Below are 16,118 nucleotides of genomic sequence, written 5' to 3'. Positions count from 1 at the left end.
TTTTTTTCCTTTTTTTTTTTTTTTTTTAATAAAATGCTCCTGTCTATAAATAGCAAATCTTAATGGTTGCGGCCAAAGATCCACTTCTGGAAGGGGTCTGATGGATTGCAGGATACCAAACTTGGATGCTCTCCATTTCCTGTAAGGCACATATGTAGTGCTTCACTGTACAGAGTTTGATCCTAATGTGGGTGAGAAAGGAGAGAAAAAAAAAAAAAAAGTAAACACAAATTTCCTTCCCTCCCATCATTTTTTGCAAGTTCGATGTCTGTAAAAAGAGTAAGGCCAGACAGTGAGTGCAAAAGGAGGCTAGCAAAAAAAAACATTAGTAGAATGCAAATGCCAAATTGTTTTGCTAGTAAAAAATAAATATTTTAAAAGACACAAAGCATTTGTATTGACTTTCAGGTGCATGGCCAGATGTACCCGATATCAATGATATCAAGTGTTTTTTTTTTTTTTTTTTTTTTTTTTTTTTTAAGTGACTACTTTACAATAGTGAAATCATCAAGTTTTGATCTGGTATCTACATTTTTCTCCCAAAACTGAACTTATTTTTTTGCTTCACTTTTCTTTTGTTGGTGTTTTCTGTTTTATTAGAAACTAAAAATTAACTCATGTAAGAGGTCATTGATAATTCACTGTACAGTATGAATACCTTTTGATGCTGCCATTGCTCTTCTCTAAGTGCAAAGGTTTTCTGGCCTTTGTAGTTGCATTCGCGAAGCTGCACAGGTCCTTTAGAAGCATGCAGACAAAGCTCCTTCTGAATGTTATGCCGAATTTCATGATGTGCAGAATACTCAAAGTACTATTTAAATAATTTTTAAAAAGTTAAGTAAATAAATGCTGACAAGAGTATTAACCTAAATTATCCCTTTGACATTCCAATAAACAAAGGAATAGATTTCTTTTGTTATTCAACAATTCAAAACTGCAGAATTATTTATTTGACTTTAGTGTATGCATTTTAAAAGTATTTACAAAAGTAAAAGCCTTTTTAAATACTAATGCAACGGAATATAATTAATAGTATCTAAATGTAGAAGTTTTAAAAAACACTTGGTGCACATGCACTATGATGCAAGATTCTCTTGTATGCTCCCCCTGAAATCATAACCACAAGGATACATAAGAAAGAGTAGAAATAATTGCATGGATAACTTTAGTTTTGGCATTTCTTAACTTTAAAAATCTTCATTCAATTTTTTGTTGCTGGATTTTACTTTTTCCTTAGAGAACAAAACCCAGATTTTGTCACATTGAACAGTGCTGAGTGCCATTTGTCAACTTCTGCTGTTTGAACTAAACAATAAATGCTAACAATAGGATGCTGTCACGTTCTCTGTGAACTAGCTTTTAGAAAAGTGTAACATAAGGACACGTTTTGTGAGTGAATTTTAGTGTTATTTCTTGACAGCAGATTACTTTTAAGGCTCAGGTATCCTTGGCTATAGTTCAGGTCTAAACAGGGATTTAATTCTAACATTTACAGAGACAGCTGTCCTTTTATACTCTCTATCTTATCATCATGGTCTCTTCCATTTCTTTCTCTCAATACATCAGAATTCCTGTCATGTCCCATTACCACTGTTTCTTGGCTCCATATGTCAGCCTTATTCACTTTTGACTATTAAGCCATGCTCACTTAGCTCCATTTCACTTTCAGCTGTCTGTCTAGTTGGTCAGCTTCTGGCCCCTCACTGCTTTGGCATCAATGGGAGTAGCACTGAGAAACAGACACCTCACTCTTGAGGCACTGCATCCAACATCACTGCCTGAAACAGGCACTCATAGGAGTGACCTCCTTAGTCATTTAACTCTCAAACATAATAGTTTACTTGAAATCTGTTAATCTAAGTAAACCTGTTTTGAATTATCTTTTGAACTCAAAATCTCTGCAAGCCCTGCAAATATGACTTGAATACTAGCTTTAAAACTTCATTCATCTTGGACATTGAGATGGACATGTTACTAGAATATGCTAAAAAAGAAAAAATGATAAACAATTGAGGGACAACTCAAAAACTAGGTTCTTTCTTCCACTCCCCTCTCCCATCTCAAACATATGAGCTCAAAGGACAGGTAGCATAAACAATTTCAGCCTGCACTGCTGAAGTCTGAGAACAAAGAGCATAAAGCAATTGAAAATAGGGTATTGTAATAAGAAAGGTTAAGTAAGAAAATATGCACATTTCTTGTGTATTACAAGCACAATCTATGTTAAAATGACTCAAGCCATTAAAGTATGGCAGGAGAAACTAAAAACACCAGTTCTAGTACAATCCAAGATAAAAGAGACGACAAGCATACAGCAGATCTACATGTATCTCTTAATACAATGTCTTGGCACACTTCCTCCTTTAATGAGTGTGACAATTTGAAAAGGCTAATATAGTATTAGAACAGAATAATAATAATAATAACAATAATAAGAATAAAACCTTCAGTACTGTAAGAAGCTAACATAACAGGGTAGCTGTTAATCCAGACAGTTTTCCACAAAGATCAATTAGGATCGAGTGTCTGAGTTTTCAGTGTGCTATAATTAGATGTTTTTTATAGTTGAAGATTTTATTAAAAACAAACAAACAAACAAACAGCAATTTTCTAATCAAAACATTTAAATCTTTGTTGAACTTGAATTATTATGGATATACAGTCAATCAACTTTGTTCTCCAAATAGCTCTTTAAAGCAACAGAGAATTGTGCGTTTCCAGGGCAGGGAGACGTTACTTTTGTTAGTATTACAGTAGTGCCTGAAGAATTCAGTATCTGACATCTATTGCAACTCATACTGTAGAAGAAACAGAAGATCATTGCTGTCTCCAAGATCTATGCAACAAAAAGAGCTCTTCTCTGACAAATTCAGTCATATTATTCGCTTGCATTAGCCATTACAGGGTAGACCACTCTGACCTCACACTATGAGGCTACAAGCATGATAGAGAAAGATGGCTCAGGCCTGGCCACTTGGTCTCCCATTGGCTGGATTCCCATTAACATCTTCCTTGACAGTGTGAGTCCTGGTGGCAGAGAAAGAAGCAACAGTAGGAGGTATAAGGAAAAGAGGAATTAAGAAGAAAACACAAGAAAGTAGTAAGGGTAGGTTGAAAAGGTTTTGCACAGAAAGGAAAGATAATGTGAGGTAGTGTAATGGTGTAAAAAAACTTGAATCTGTATACTGAACAGAAAAGGTTAGATGTGAGGCACAACAAAATAAACAGTATGAAACCTGCCTTGAGCAAAGAGGAATTAATTCTTACAAAAAATATTAAACGTTTAAAAATTGCATGCTAAAAGTGAGCCAATTTCTCTACAACAAATGAAAAGCTTTCATACGGTAAAGTTACAGCTGAATAGATCATAAAAATCAGGGATCAAATATTTTACCTGATTTCCTCCAAGTCCATGGCAAGAATACATAATCAACGGTTTGCCGCCATGGTTATTTTCACCAACATCCAGACACATGTGGTTACCTATGTTTTTTAGCTAAAGAAAAGGTGTTATCAGCAAAAAAGAAATAAAAAATCTCAGTGGGTATGAGAAAAATTTAACTGTCTCACTTGCTTATAAAGCTAACCTGTGGCTTAACTACAACTACAGCTTTTAATTTATTTTTTTATTTCTACTATGCTCAAACCTAAAAATCTTGTTCTCAGTTATTTTTTCTACCCAAAAGCCTACTAACTAAATTACAGTTGTCTACAGCCACGAACCGTGAATTATTCAGCTACCAGTATACATGGTTATTACATTACTCAGATTACAATTTTAAAAGATTGACATAAAACATTAAAAATTGGAGGAAGGGAAAGCTTTATTTGTCAATACATGCTAAACATTCACATTGACTCGAGAGTAAGAATTATTAGTTGTTCATTTTTTTTTGGTTTTAGCATTACAAAGTTTAAGAAGTTGACAGAGGAGATAAAATGGTCTTTAAAATAAATTACGTTAAACTATGAACACATGTTTTTCTTACCATAAACCTAATTTTGAGGAGTATATAGCTCTCATAGTACAGTTTTCCTCATTAACATGAAATAAAAATTCTCTCAGACTTCTTACTATATAAAGCTAAATTTATTTTAACAATTCGGGAAATTTCTCACCACTGGCTTAGTACTTGTGTGTCACTCTCACTAGTAGTGATGGGCAGAATGTTGCTTATCAGGTTGAGAGATCCCTTTAAGCAAAGCTCCTGTTACCAGAGCTACAAAATATTTAAACCACATGATATGCAGGAGATATTCTTTGCCCACAGTATTGACAGAAAACTCTAGAGACATTTATGATAGCTAAAATATAAACACCATGGTTAAGGTAGCATAAAAGATTAACAAACTTCCTGGATTCCAGAATGCTAGTGAAAATAATTAAACTTACATATCCAGAAAACAAAGGATTCAGGTCTGGAACATATGCTTCCGGATAAACATTATTGAGATACCAGGTAAAATTTTTACACTGCAGACGCTGCCTTAAGACAAGTCTTTTTGAGATGTCTCCAAATGTTTTCTATTGCAGTGATGGAAGGAAGGAAAGATGGCAAAGGAATATATTAAAACTATTAATATCAACCTTATACATATAAATCTATGATACTCTGTACTGTAGCATCAAACAAGTTTTAAGCTTCATTTGTCAATCTTTTTTAAAAAGTACTGCACTACTGCACTTACTGCCATTTGTTTTGCCATACCTGTATAACACCACTAACATCCTGCCTGCTGCATTTCAAAACATAGCGAAAAAAATACAACATTGCGACATGGAAGCAGTAGAAGTATCCTTAGAGAAAGGGGCATGTTAACAGTATCATAAGGTGGGAAAGCAAAAACAAGTAAAGACCATATTGACCACAGCTTTAAAACTAACTGCTGAATATAACGTATGTTATTAAAGAGAGTGCTGAATTGGATTAATTAATAAGCACTATAGTCAGTACAGCACTGTCTCCCACACGGAATTCAGTTGTCTTTATCTGCTAAACATACTCTAGAATTCTAATGGTATTATGGATACAATATTCACTAAACTTTATCATATTAAGAGCAAAAAAATAGCTTCTAAAAGAAAAGCATAAACTCCAGCTGGTGAAACACTAAAGTTCTGTAACACTTACAAAAATAAATACCTCTTCCACCAAACTCTGAATTTAACTTACGTTTCTGAACAGATAGAAATAGAATCAATATCTACCATTGGATATGCTTTATTCTGCAGCTGAAGAAAACAAAAACTGCTTTTTAAATAAAAACACTTAAGTAACTTGAGACATTATATTTCTTCTTATAAAAAACAAGTTAGTAGTGAGCATAGATAATACAAACACCATCTGTGCTCTTCTGGAAGTTCCAAAACTTATTCCATGCAAACAACCCAAGATTTTAGAAAATATATGAAAAAAAAAAAAAAAAAAAACTTTCTAATTAGAGATACTTAAATATACAAACAAATGAAATCAACACTGTCACCACCCAAACACTTAGTATCTTCTAAATGTTTTTTGGGGGGCTACAGGATTAAGTACTGAACTATGCCTATATTTTCATTAAAATGTCTAGAATTCTTACATACTTTGTCAATAAATAACTTTTGCTCACCAAAACTTTCAACGCAGCAAGTGTGATTTCTAATACCACCACCACCACCTACTTGTTTCACAATTTTTGCTGCCTCTGTGTTTCTTCGGTAAAAAATTTCTTTATATTCATCCATCCAGACTTCTGCAAGGCGGACTTGATTACGTGTAATCACTTGAGTACCTTTTGGAAAAGTATGGGGACTCTTGCTGCGAAAGACATGGCCAACAACAGAGCAAGGCATGATCTCCAACTGTCCACCACATTGCCATACCTAATAATAACATTTTTTGTATAAGTGTAACACAATTACAATTAAGGGGGTGAAAAAAATATTAAATTACTGTACACCTAAAAAAAAAAATAAAATCAAATCAAAAACACCAGCAAGAGGGTATGTATCAGGAATACCATAAGTGAATTTCCTAATCAGGTTAACCTTGGGAGCATACACTTCAGCTATCAAACTTAAACACATTAAAAAAAATAATAACAGTTTAGTGAGCACGTTTGTAGTTTATTTCATAGGTCATAAGTAATTTATTTTCCATGTCCTAGATGGCTGAATCAGCAGAGAAGTCAAGATCTGATGCCAAATTGTCCTCAAAAATCATTCAACTATCAGTGTAGAGACCAGTACTAATTAAGTAGCTAAACTTACTCTGAAAGACATTTCTATATTTTCACCTCCCCATATTTCCATTTCTTCATCATAGCTTCCAATGTGTTCAAAGTAGTCTTTTGATATTGAAAAGAGACCTCCAGCAAAAGTAGGTGTTCTGCAAAAAGAGAAATTTACCAAGGAAAACAGGATTCAAACTATATTTAAGGTAGGTTTTCTTAAATACAGATGTAAAAACTTAGTATTAATGTTCTAGGTTGTTTTCATGCATTTGTCAGTGTTACACTACACTGACAGATTTTCCTGGTAATAAGCAATTAAATCTGCCCACACTGAGTCTCATTTTAACATTTTATTGTCATTAATTAACAACTAAATTAGGCAAATGACTGCTGGAATAACAAACTATCAGGAAAAATTATATTTTCCCTGTATGGAGAACATCAAGAAAAATTACTATGCCTTTAGACCAGTAACCTGTCTGAAGCCAAAGCCCATAACAACTACCATTGAATAAACCACTGAAACAGTCTAGTATAAGGTGCTCTGAACCTTTGGTGTCATTCTTTCAGGGATGATGGATGGAGAGACAGAATCTGTGGTACTGTCTCTGAAAAGAACAGTTTATAGTTTCCCTGTCCCTCTCCCTTCTGAAAAAAACAATAATTACTGAAATTGCTTATGATCTTCCTAGTGTTTGTGAGAAAATGGTAATGCAGAACAATTATTGTCTTAAGGAAGCTGCATTTGTATGAAAGTTGTAAAATTCACAACCTGGTTCCTAAAGCAAATATCACAAAAAAAAATAAAAAATCTGTAATGCTAAGACTTTTGATCGTACTCATGTGAAGAACTAGATCTACAAATAGATTTTTATAATAAAAATCATGAAAACTGAAGGATATTACTCAAATTGCATTTACCTAATTGGGTAAGTTTCATCTTTTCTTCTTTTATTTTCATGTTTAGGAAGAGACTCCCATCCAAATGACAAACTCCAATCAAAATTCCCTCTGTTGTGGTTATGCCCATAAGGAGATGGTTTACTGAATTCAAAAGTGTTGAGATCTATAGAAGCAATATCAGGGCTTACAACAGCAACAGAGTTCTCAGCTATTCTTGCCAATAGTGGCTCCAACCAGCCATAAAAGCATTCACCTATGGAGAAAATGGGAACAAGCACTGAATTTTCACTTGACTATATAGTAGTACACAGAGAATAATTTAACATATCCACAGTAAACCAACACATGCTGTTTTTAAATGGCACTGCCAGTTATACTTTCAATAACATAAAATAGCAATGCAAGAGTTTATGCAATGTTGACATACATAACTCATAAAACTGAAACATTAAATCAAAGATTTATTTTAAACCAGACCTGGTGTAGTTACACTTACAGTGAGCATCCAGAAAGGTAAGGGTCTCTCCTGTTGCTACCGAAGCTCCCAACAACCGTGCAGTGATTAGACCTTTTCTCTCCTTTTGACGGACTACTTTAACGATTTGAAATTGTTTCACATATTCATCTAGTTTATCATGCAAGTATTCTAGAAAGAGAAACCAGTTTTAAGATATTATTCACTTTTGTAATATGAAATTTTAGGCAATGGCATGTATAAACTAACAGAATAAAGGATTCACTCTAATTCTAAAAAAGGACATTTGCCAGTATCTGTTTGTTCCGCAGTATCAACTGTTTGAATATCAACTCAAAATCCATTCTCATGGCAAATTCATCACATATCTACTTCCTCAAACTATCTGCAGAACCTGCAATCTTTTTTCATTAATGACAGCTCATTTTACAAATGGTTTTCAGAGTCTACAATATTTACTTTCAACAAAAGCTATATTGAAATAACTTTTAAAGGTGCAAAATTTGATAAACAACCTGACATCCCTCATAAAACATCCCACAATTTTTCCTCCCTCTGCCTACCCTTCATATTAAACTGCACTACTGAACGTACTTCACATCCAAGTAATTCAATATACTAGATACAGGCCTGCAAATAAGTCTAAACAAACTGATGAAAGCATGTATGTACAGACGTGTTCATCTAAAGTTAAACATATGAAGTTTTTGAACATGCATTTATGATCATATTCAGTATGCATAGTTCTTTTTGTCAATCAGCTGAAGTATTAAAATTAATTTTCCATCAAATAATTTTATTTTTTAGGAAAGAAGTTTCACTTCATAGTAATGATATTCATTTGCATAAAGGCAATCACTATGATAAAAGACCTACAAGCATTGGCCAATTTATCCTTAAGTACTTTGTTCTATAAACTGTAATTAGTTTTAAGCACATACTACAGAGCTACTTGCCACACAACCATTTTTACTGTTTAAGCAGCCCTAAAATTTGAATAATCGGAATTGGGGTTTAAAAACCTCTGAGCAAACAAGGATTTCTTATTTGAGAATGCTTAGAAAGAAAAAAATCTGGGAGAACTATTTTTTATTTTATAGGAAATAAAAGAAATAAAAGCACTTTGAAAACCATATGGTATTTGTTATGGTGGTAAGGATATATCCTCTTTTAACCCATTCTATATACATTCCTACCATGCCTTAAAATCAATAAATAAATGGTGTTCAAGGGAAAATAGAAAGACTTCTTACCATCCACACTGGCATCATCCACCAATATAATTTCCTTTAGCAATATGGCCGGAGATGTATACATCACGCTGTGAACAGTTCTGAGCAGAGTGGACCACGCTTCATTATGAAAAACTATTATAACACTTGTGGTTGGCAATGGTGGGCAACGCTTAAACTTTTGTTCGATACATCTACAGATTGGAAAGCATCAAATGTTACAAAATGGACAAAAAGTTTTTATTTGAATTCTTAAAAGAAACCCTTCCCCTTCTATTACAGAGCTTTTTAAGTATGGACATTAAATCTTTCAGCTTCTCCAATTTCTGTCCAAGTTTTGGAGCACAAAATTGGGTGCTCCAGCTAGGAAAGCTGCACAAAGTATTTTGTAAAAATCTGATAAATAAGAATTCCACTTGAACAATTGGCTCATTTCGATTTCTGTCTCATAAACATTTGAGTACACTTCATATAGCACCTGGATCTTCTTCAGACAAAAATATGTTTTCCTCCTGAGACCAGCACTGAGTTGCAAAGTCAGACTAAGTCACCATTACTGTTGAAATCCAAAAACATGAAAAGAAGTATTTACAAGAAGAAATTAAGAACTTGAAAGGAAAAATAGAACAAATCTAATTTAGATCTTCAATAATTTTTAGAAATATCATATAATGCTTAGAACAGTATATCCCATTCAAGGGAAACAATTTTAAACATACAATTTTTTCAAAATGCATGTATTCTGAATAGAACTCCAAATCCAACTGTAAGACAAGAAGACATGACAACACTCCTGTATTTCCAAATTGGTTGCACACTCACTGTTTATTGCTTGTCAACTCTAGAGACTGGAGTACTTCTCAAGGCAATTATCACAGCCATTGCCAAAGCCCTCACAAAACATACAGGCCAAATCTCACCAATTACACTCCAGTAAAGGTTACTGTGAGCTGTACCACGTGTAAAGTGCTAGGCATACTGCCAGCAGCAGCTCAGTAAGGTTAGTCACTTCTGACACAAACAGCTGAGAACATGCACAGAGATGGCTCAAAGCTAAAACCCACTCTACCCACCAAGTCCTAAAATCTTCATTTAATACAGTTTCTCCTTCTTACAGATTGCAGAGATGTTCCATTGCCTAGTTTGCCAGTTTACTATTCCTACTTTTTATTGAATTATACTGGTGGTTTTACTAATAAAAAAGGGTGGGGGTGGGGAATGGTGTTTAAAACAGAAAAAAAGTTTAAGCAACAATTTTAGTTTTCTTCTAAGTAAAACTTAGGTGTCCAGAAAGTCACTGAGAAAATGTAGCTTAAAGGCAGCAGTAGAAAACCTTATTTAAATATGGTTACTATGAATTCAAAACCATGAAATAAGTGAGCCTTTCTGAACTTTCTTGGCTTTTGCACTGTGGAACGTTATGTACAGTAAATCATCATGTATCACCAAGAGACTTTTCCTCTCCTAAACGATAATCTAATGCTGAAATCAAATCACTTTATGGTCTTCACATTTCTATTTCTGACAAGTTTTTCAACTATTGGGACATACACATTTCCACATACTCAGGAGGTCGAGTGTCTGGTCCAAGATCTCTGTGTAACGAAATCCTATCGCTCGCAAATGCATTAAAACAATGTTTTTCTTCTCCACGGTCTTTTTCTTTCTGCTCTTCTGAATTTAAGTTGATGGTTTTAAATGCTTTACCAGAAGCTCCAGGAGCATTAGGATCTTGAAGAGGTCGATCTAGAAAGGGTTTTAGTTCCGTTGCAGTATAGTGTCCTGGCAAACAGTGCCTCTCTCCAGGAACTTTAGTTTGCCGAACAGGTGCTTTTATCTGCATTTTTGGCTTTGCACCATTGATATTGTTCATAGCATTTAGCACAAGACCTAATACATGACTTTTCTTTCTGACAATTGGCTCAATCCCTCCTTCATTTTTAAAATCTTGAACACCCACTTCTCTTTGTAATAAAAATAAAAATACCAGAAAGAAAAACACAATAATGCTAAATTTCCAAAGTTTCCAGTGAAAAAATAATTTTTTGAATAGTTTAGGCATTTTTTTCAAAGCCATTCAAGTTTTAAAAGTCTGTCACAAAACAAGTGTTTTCCAGTGAATGATGTTCTTTAATATGGAATAGGTCACACCATTTCTTGAAAATATAATACCTGTAAATTAAAATAAAAAGTATCAAGTTAGACATCCAGTTTACAACAATGTAAAACTACAACAAAGCAATGGGCAGGAATTAATTCACAACTCCCAACTGTCAAACATCATATATCCATCACTTAAAGATAGGCTTTACCTATCTGTAAAATACCCAAGATGCGCTTTCCCCATTTTTTTAAAACATACTTCAAATAGAAGAACCAGAAAGCAGACATTCCAGTAGGAATAAATCACTATTTCTAGACAAAGTCACTACTTCACATGCAATCAATATGGTGAGTTCAAGTTCTATGCAGAAAGATCCATATGAAAAGTGAACAATAAAGACAGAAAGGACTTCTCAAACCATTTATTTCTACAGTTTTGAAACTTCCAATATTTTGAAAAACATTTCTATTTCAAGATCAGACTTAAGTAACAAGACTGCCAAGTGGAAAAAAATATATATATATTAAGATTCATTTTGTTATCAGTATACATGTTAAATGCAGTCTTAATACAGGTAATTGGTAGTAGGTTAATTTAGGCTGAGTGCCATGCAGTCAATCTATATATTTTCTCATTCATTTGTTCTTTCTGGCATATTCTGATGCAACTCATCAAGAGAATATGTCAGACTTCTCCTTTTTCAGGAACTAAATTCTTTTTTACAGACAGGCAATTACTCAGTGGCTTTCAAAGATGAAGAACTATGAAAAACATTTCAGGGCTACCAGCATCCAAGTGATTTGAATTCACTCTGCAAAATTGGCAGTTTAAAAGAAAGGTTAAAAATAGCAACCAGCCTGAATTCAAAGCACGGATTTATTTTTGCATAAGTTGCACATATGTGAACTGAGAAAAGAACTAAGCAGCAACCAGGTAAAAGCCACAGTTAATTCCTGCTTGTTAACTACTGACCACAGAACTGCATAAATAAATAAAATGACATAAAATAAAAAATAACTTTTCTATTTCATCATTTAAAACAGAAATATATTCAGCATTTTTAATTAGAATATATTCTCAGGAAGAGATATAACTTGTAGAAAAGAGAAAAAGACATCACTCAGTTTCCCTCAAGAATTTGCAGGGTTAGGCAGCCAAAGTTGTTCATATTATAATTTATTTCAAAGCTTATGTCAGCTTTTGAAATAAACCCATACTTTCAAACCACAGTAGTTTTACCATAGAACTATTGTTCTAAAAACACAGAGGGGTGGAACGATTTCTAATCCTATTATAGCATCTCTATGTACTAAAAGGTACCAAAAAAAAACCTTCACAAGGCTCACAAATTTCTCCCTCACGCCCCCAAAAATTAAATCCAGTGCACTTCAGTCTCAAACATTATTTTCCCAATTTTCTTTAGTACCAATAACCTTGTGCTATACTGATGCCCGTATACAGTAAACGTAAGAATAAAAACCTTTTATTTCTTTCTTGGGGAAGGATTGTAACCAACTTGCCAACGTGCCGGATGCCCATCCAGCATCACTCCCTCTCCTCAGCAGGACAGGCGGGTGAAAATAAGATGGAAAAGTTTGTGGGTTAAGATAAGGACAGAAAGATCACTTGACAATTACCATCAGGCAAAACAGACTCAGGGAAGATTTATTGCCAATTAAAAATGGACTAGGACAGTGAGAAACAAAGACAAAGCTAAAAACACCTTCCCTGCCCCCCAACCTGCTTCTTCCCAAGCTCAGCTTCACTTCTTCTTTCCTGATCCCTTTATCTCCTCTCCACACAAGCAGCTAAGGGATAATAGGGATCACAGTCAGTTCCTAAGTGTGACCACTGCCCCGGACAGCCTGTCCCAGTGCCCGAGCACCCTCTGGGTGCAGAACCTTAACCCCCAGCCTGATCCTCCCCTGTCCCAGCTCCATGCCATTCCCTCATGTCCTGTCACTGTCCCCAGAGCAGAGCTCAGCGCCTGCCCCTCCGCTCCCCTCGTGAGGGAGCTGCAGGCCGCCATCAGGCCTCCCCTCAGCCTGCTCTGCTCTGGGCTGAACAAACCGAGTGACTTTAAGCCAGTTCTCATATGTCTTCCCCTATAGACCCTTCACCATCTTTGTTGCCCTCCTTTGGACACTATTTAATAGTTCCCTTGCCTTGACTGGCTAGCAGTGCTGTGCCTGATGCACACCAGGGTACAGCTGGCCCTTCTGGCTGCCAGGGCATGCTGCTGACCGTTCAGCTTGCCACTGACCAGAACCGCCAGCTCCCTTTCCACAGAGTTGCTCTTAGGCCTTTTGTCCCCCAGTCTGTATGTACAGCCAGGGTTACCCTGTCCCAGGTGCACAACCTGGCACTCGCTATTTTTGAAATTCATGTGGTTGCAGATTGCCCAGCCCTCTAATTTGTCAAGAGCTCTCTGTAAAGCCTCTCTGCCCTCCAGGGAGTTAACAACCCTCCTAAGTTAGTGTTACCTGCAAAGTTACTTAGTATACGTTTGAGTCCTGCATCCAGGTCATTTATGAAAACATTAAAGAGAATTGACCCTAAAATGTAACCCTGTGGAAACCTACTAGTGACTGGCCACCAGCTTGATGTAACCACATTTACCACGGCCCCTGGAGACCGACCCATCAGCGAGCTGTCCACCCATCATGTTCCGTATTTATCTGGCTGTTTGCTGGACATTTCATCCAGAAAGATACTGTAAGAAGCAACATTTAAAGCTTTGCTCAAATACAAAAAGATTACATCAACTGGTTTTCCTTGGTTAACTAGGTGGGCAACCTTGTCATATGAGAAGATGAAGTTGATTACACAGGACTTTCCCCTCACAACCCCATGGTGGGTGGCCACGACCAATGTCTGCATAGTCTTTCAAGCCATGGTCTTCTCCACAGGCTGCAGGAGAGCCTCTGTTCTGGTGCCTGGAGCACCTCCTCCCCTCCCTCTTCACTGACCTTGGTCAGCAGAGCTGTTTTTCTCACATTTTTCTCACTCCTCTCTCTCACAGCTGCTGCATAGCTTTTTCATTTTTTATTTATTTATTTTTTTACCCTTTCCTAAATATGCCATCACAGAGGCACCACCTGCTGTGCTGATTGGCTCAGCTTTGGCCAGCAGTGGGCCCATTTTGGAGCCGGCTGGAGCCGGCTGTGTCCAGCACAGGGCAGCCCCTCATCTCTTCGCACAGAGGCCACCCCTGCAGCTACCAAAACCTTGCTACATAAGCCCACTACATAATGCAAATCACGAAGCATATGTACAGCTCAGCACCTGCCAAAGAGACTGTAACTTGTAAAACCACTATTGCTAAATAACCACAGCCTCAGCGTGAGTCTGCAGCTCCTGCATCCTGTTAACCACGAATGTTTTCATAATGCTATATAAAAAAAAAACAAAACACATTATTGTTTCTCAGTGCACCATGCATAAACACATGCAATATCAGTAAGTCTTAAAGCTTAGGATTCCAACAATCGATATACATACATTTTCTTTGAATAGAAAAAGAAAACATATATATGCATACATATGTGTAATATAAAATACCTCAAATATATGTATAAGACACCTGGCATCTTCCTAATTTCACATGCAGCCATTTAGTCATAGTCTATCACACAAACATCTAGAGAGGGGAGCATAAGGTTGTTCTTGTTTGTTTCCAAACACCATTGCCCTCAAATTTTTATTTTTATTTTTGTATCACTAAACAAGCAACAACGTCCTCCAGCCTCCTCCTCTGGGCCTCTTCATCATGATAAAGAAAGTTTGTCCATAACAAGGGGAAGCTTCAATATACATTCTGTTTTGAGATACAACATGAAAAGATGAGCTAAGAGTTAATTCTTCATAGCAACATTGACTGTTTAACACTGAAATTACGCTTTAATTTGAGAACTGAATTAATATTTGAGTCAAATATTTAAGAATCCCTTTTTTATTTAATGAGGTGGCCTGAGACTACTCAAGAAAGGGTGGAAAAACTACATGATGTAGCCACACATCTGTTATCTGCCTTTGCATCAAAAAAATCTTTAAACTAATTTAACAATTACGCAAGAGAGTTAAAGTTGCAGTTATCAGATTACCAGTCTGTTTTCAGCATTTAAATTAATATAACAATTTTTACCTCTGCTAAGCTAAGCTTGCTCTTTTTTTTTTTTTTTTTTTTTTTTTTCCCCCCCAGTTCTTTGTATACCATATGAATTTTAGCTTTGTTTCCTGCAACATGAAAGAAAAAAAAAAGGGACTGGATGATACCAAAGATTTCTTACGTAGATTTTAGCACATACTTCAGAGTAATAAAATCTGCTGCTGGTTTTGATGGTGGCACAGTAACATAGCCTTCACAAAACATTTGAAGTTAACAGGTACATTTTACCAAAAACTCAAAAAAAACAAATTGATGTTAATTTTATTTGGAATTAATTCCTTTAAAACTTGACCATATACAAATCCTTAGGACACTCATGATCAACACAACAAAATAGCCAACATATATTCATAAAGCAAAATAAAAAGTATCTATAATTCATCAGGAATATTTCTTACGCTGTTTTGCATACATCTGTCTTTATATGTGCCAATTAAAGACTATAATAAGTAGAGCTAATGAGTAAACAAGAATACATATATATAGCAATTTACTCATCATTTAGTTTTCTGTGTAACCATATTAATTTTTATCTTTGACAATATATTTCCTTGCATTGGAGACAACTGTACTGCCTGCTTACGCATAACAACTGCCAAAACACACAGGTGAAACGCGTCTGCCCCTAGAAATGTAATCACAATTCATGTAAGTGGGCTGTGCAAGTAAAGCAACACAACTTATCCTTTTAATGTGAGTTCATACATTGCAGTAGCTTATGTGGCAGCATGCCGTGCACTGAAATAGTGCAAGTGGTGCTTCAGAAGCTGTTTTGGGAAGAAAGGGTCAAGTAATAGCCTTGGGATAGTGTGTGCAGCAGTGAAATGGACAAACAAGAGCTCCTTTGGTACAAATGCCTATAGTCTTGGATATGGGCAAATTCTGAGTGTAATTTTATTGACAAAATATATTAAAGGGATAGTGCTTGACAATAAGAGAAAAGCTCTTTATCATACAAGACAGTATCAGTTTCCAGAACACAGACTACATTATCCAAACAACTTTTGTCATGAAAACAGT

At 35.5% G+C, this 16,118-nt stretch overlaps 1 protein-coding gene across 1 annotated transcript; it reads right to left on the bottom strand.

The window, feature by feature from the left end:
• Positions 1-59: 59 nt before the first annotated feature.
• Positions 60-10,903, bottom strand: GALNT3 (polypeptide N-acetylgalactosaminyltransferase 3). Its single transcript, XM_032189687.1, has 10 exons — positions 10,392-10,903; positions 8,848-9,020; positions 7,616-7,765; positions 7,138-7,372; positions 6,254-6,371; positions 5,666-5,866; positions 4,394-4,525; positions 3,395-3,496; positions 659-811; positions 60-182 (listed from the first exon to the last, which is right to left on the bottom strand). The coding sequence occupies exons 1-10, from the start codon at positions 10,901-10,903 to the stop codon at positions 60-62; spliced, it is 1,899 nt and encodes a 632-aa protein (XP_032045578.1).
• Between the last annotated feature and the right edge of the window lie 5,215 nt (positions 10,904-16,118).

Source organism: Aythya fuligula, chromosome 6 (genome assembly GCF_009819795.1).
Source record: "Aythya fuligula isolate bAytFul2 chromosome 6, bAytFul2.pri, whole genome shotgun sequence".
In the NCBI taxonomy this organism is placed as follows: domain Eukaryota; kingdom Metazoa; phylum Chordata; class Aves; order Anseriformes; family Anatidae; genus Aythya; species Aythya fuligula.
The sequence above is the reverse complement of the archived record's forward strand: the minus strand, read 5'-3'. Positions and strand labels throughout refer to the sequence as shown.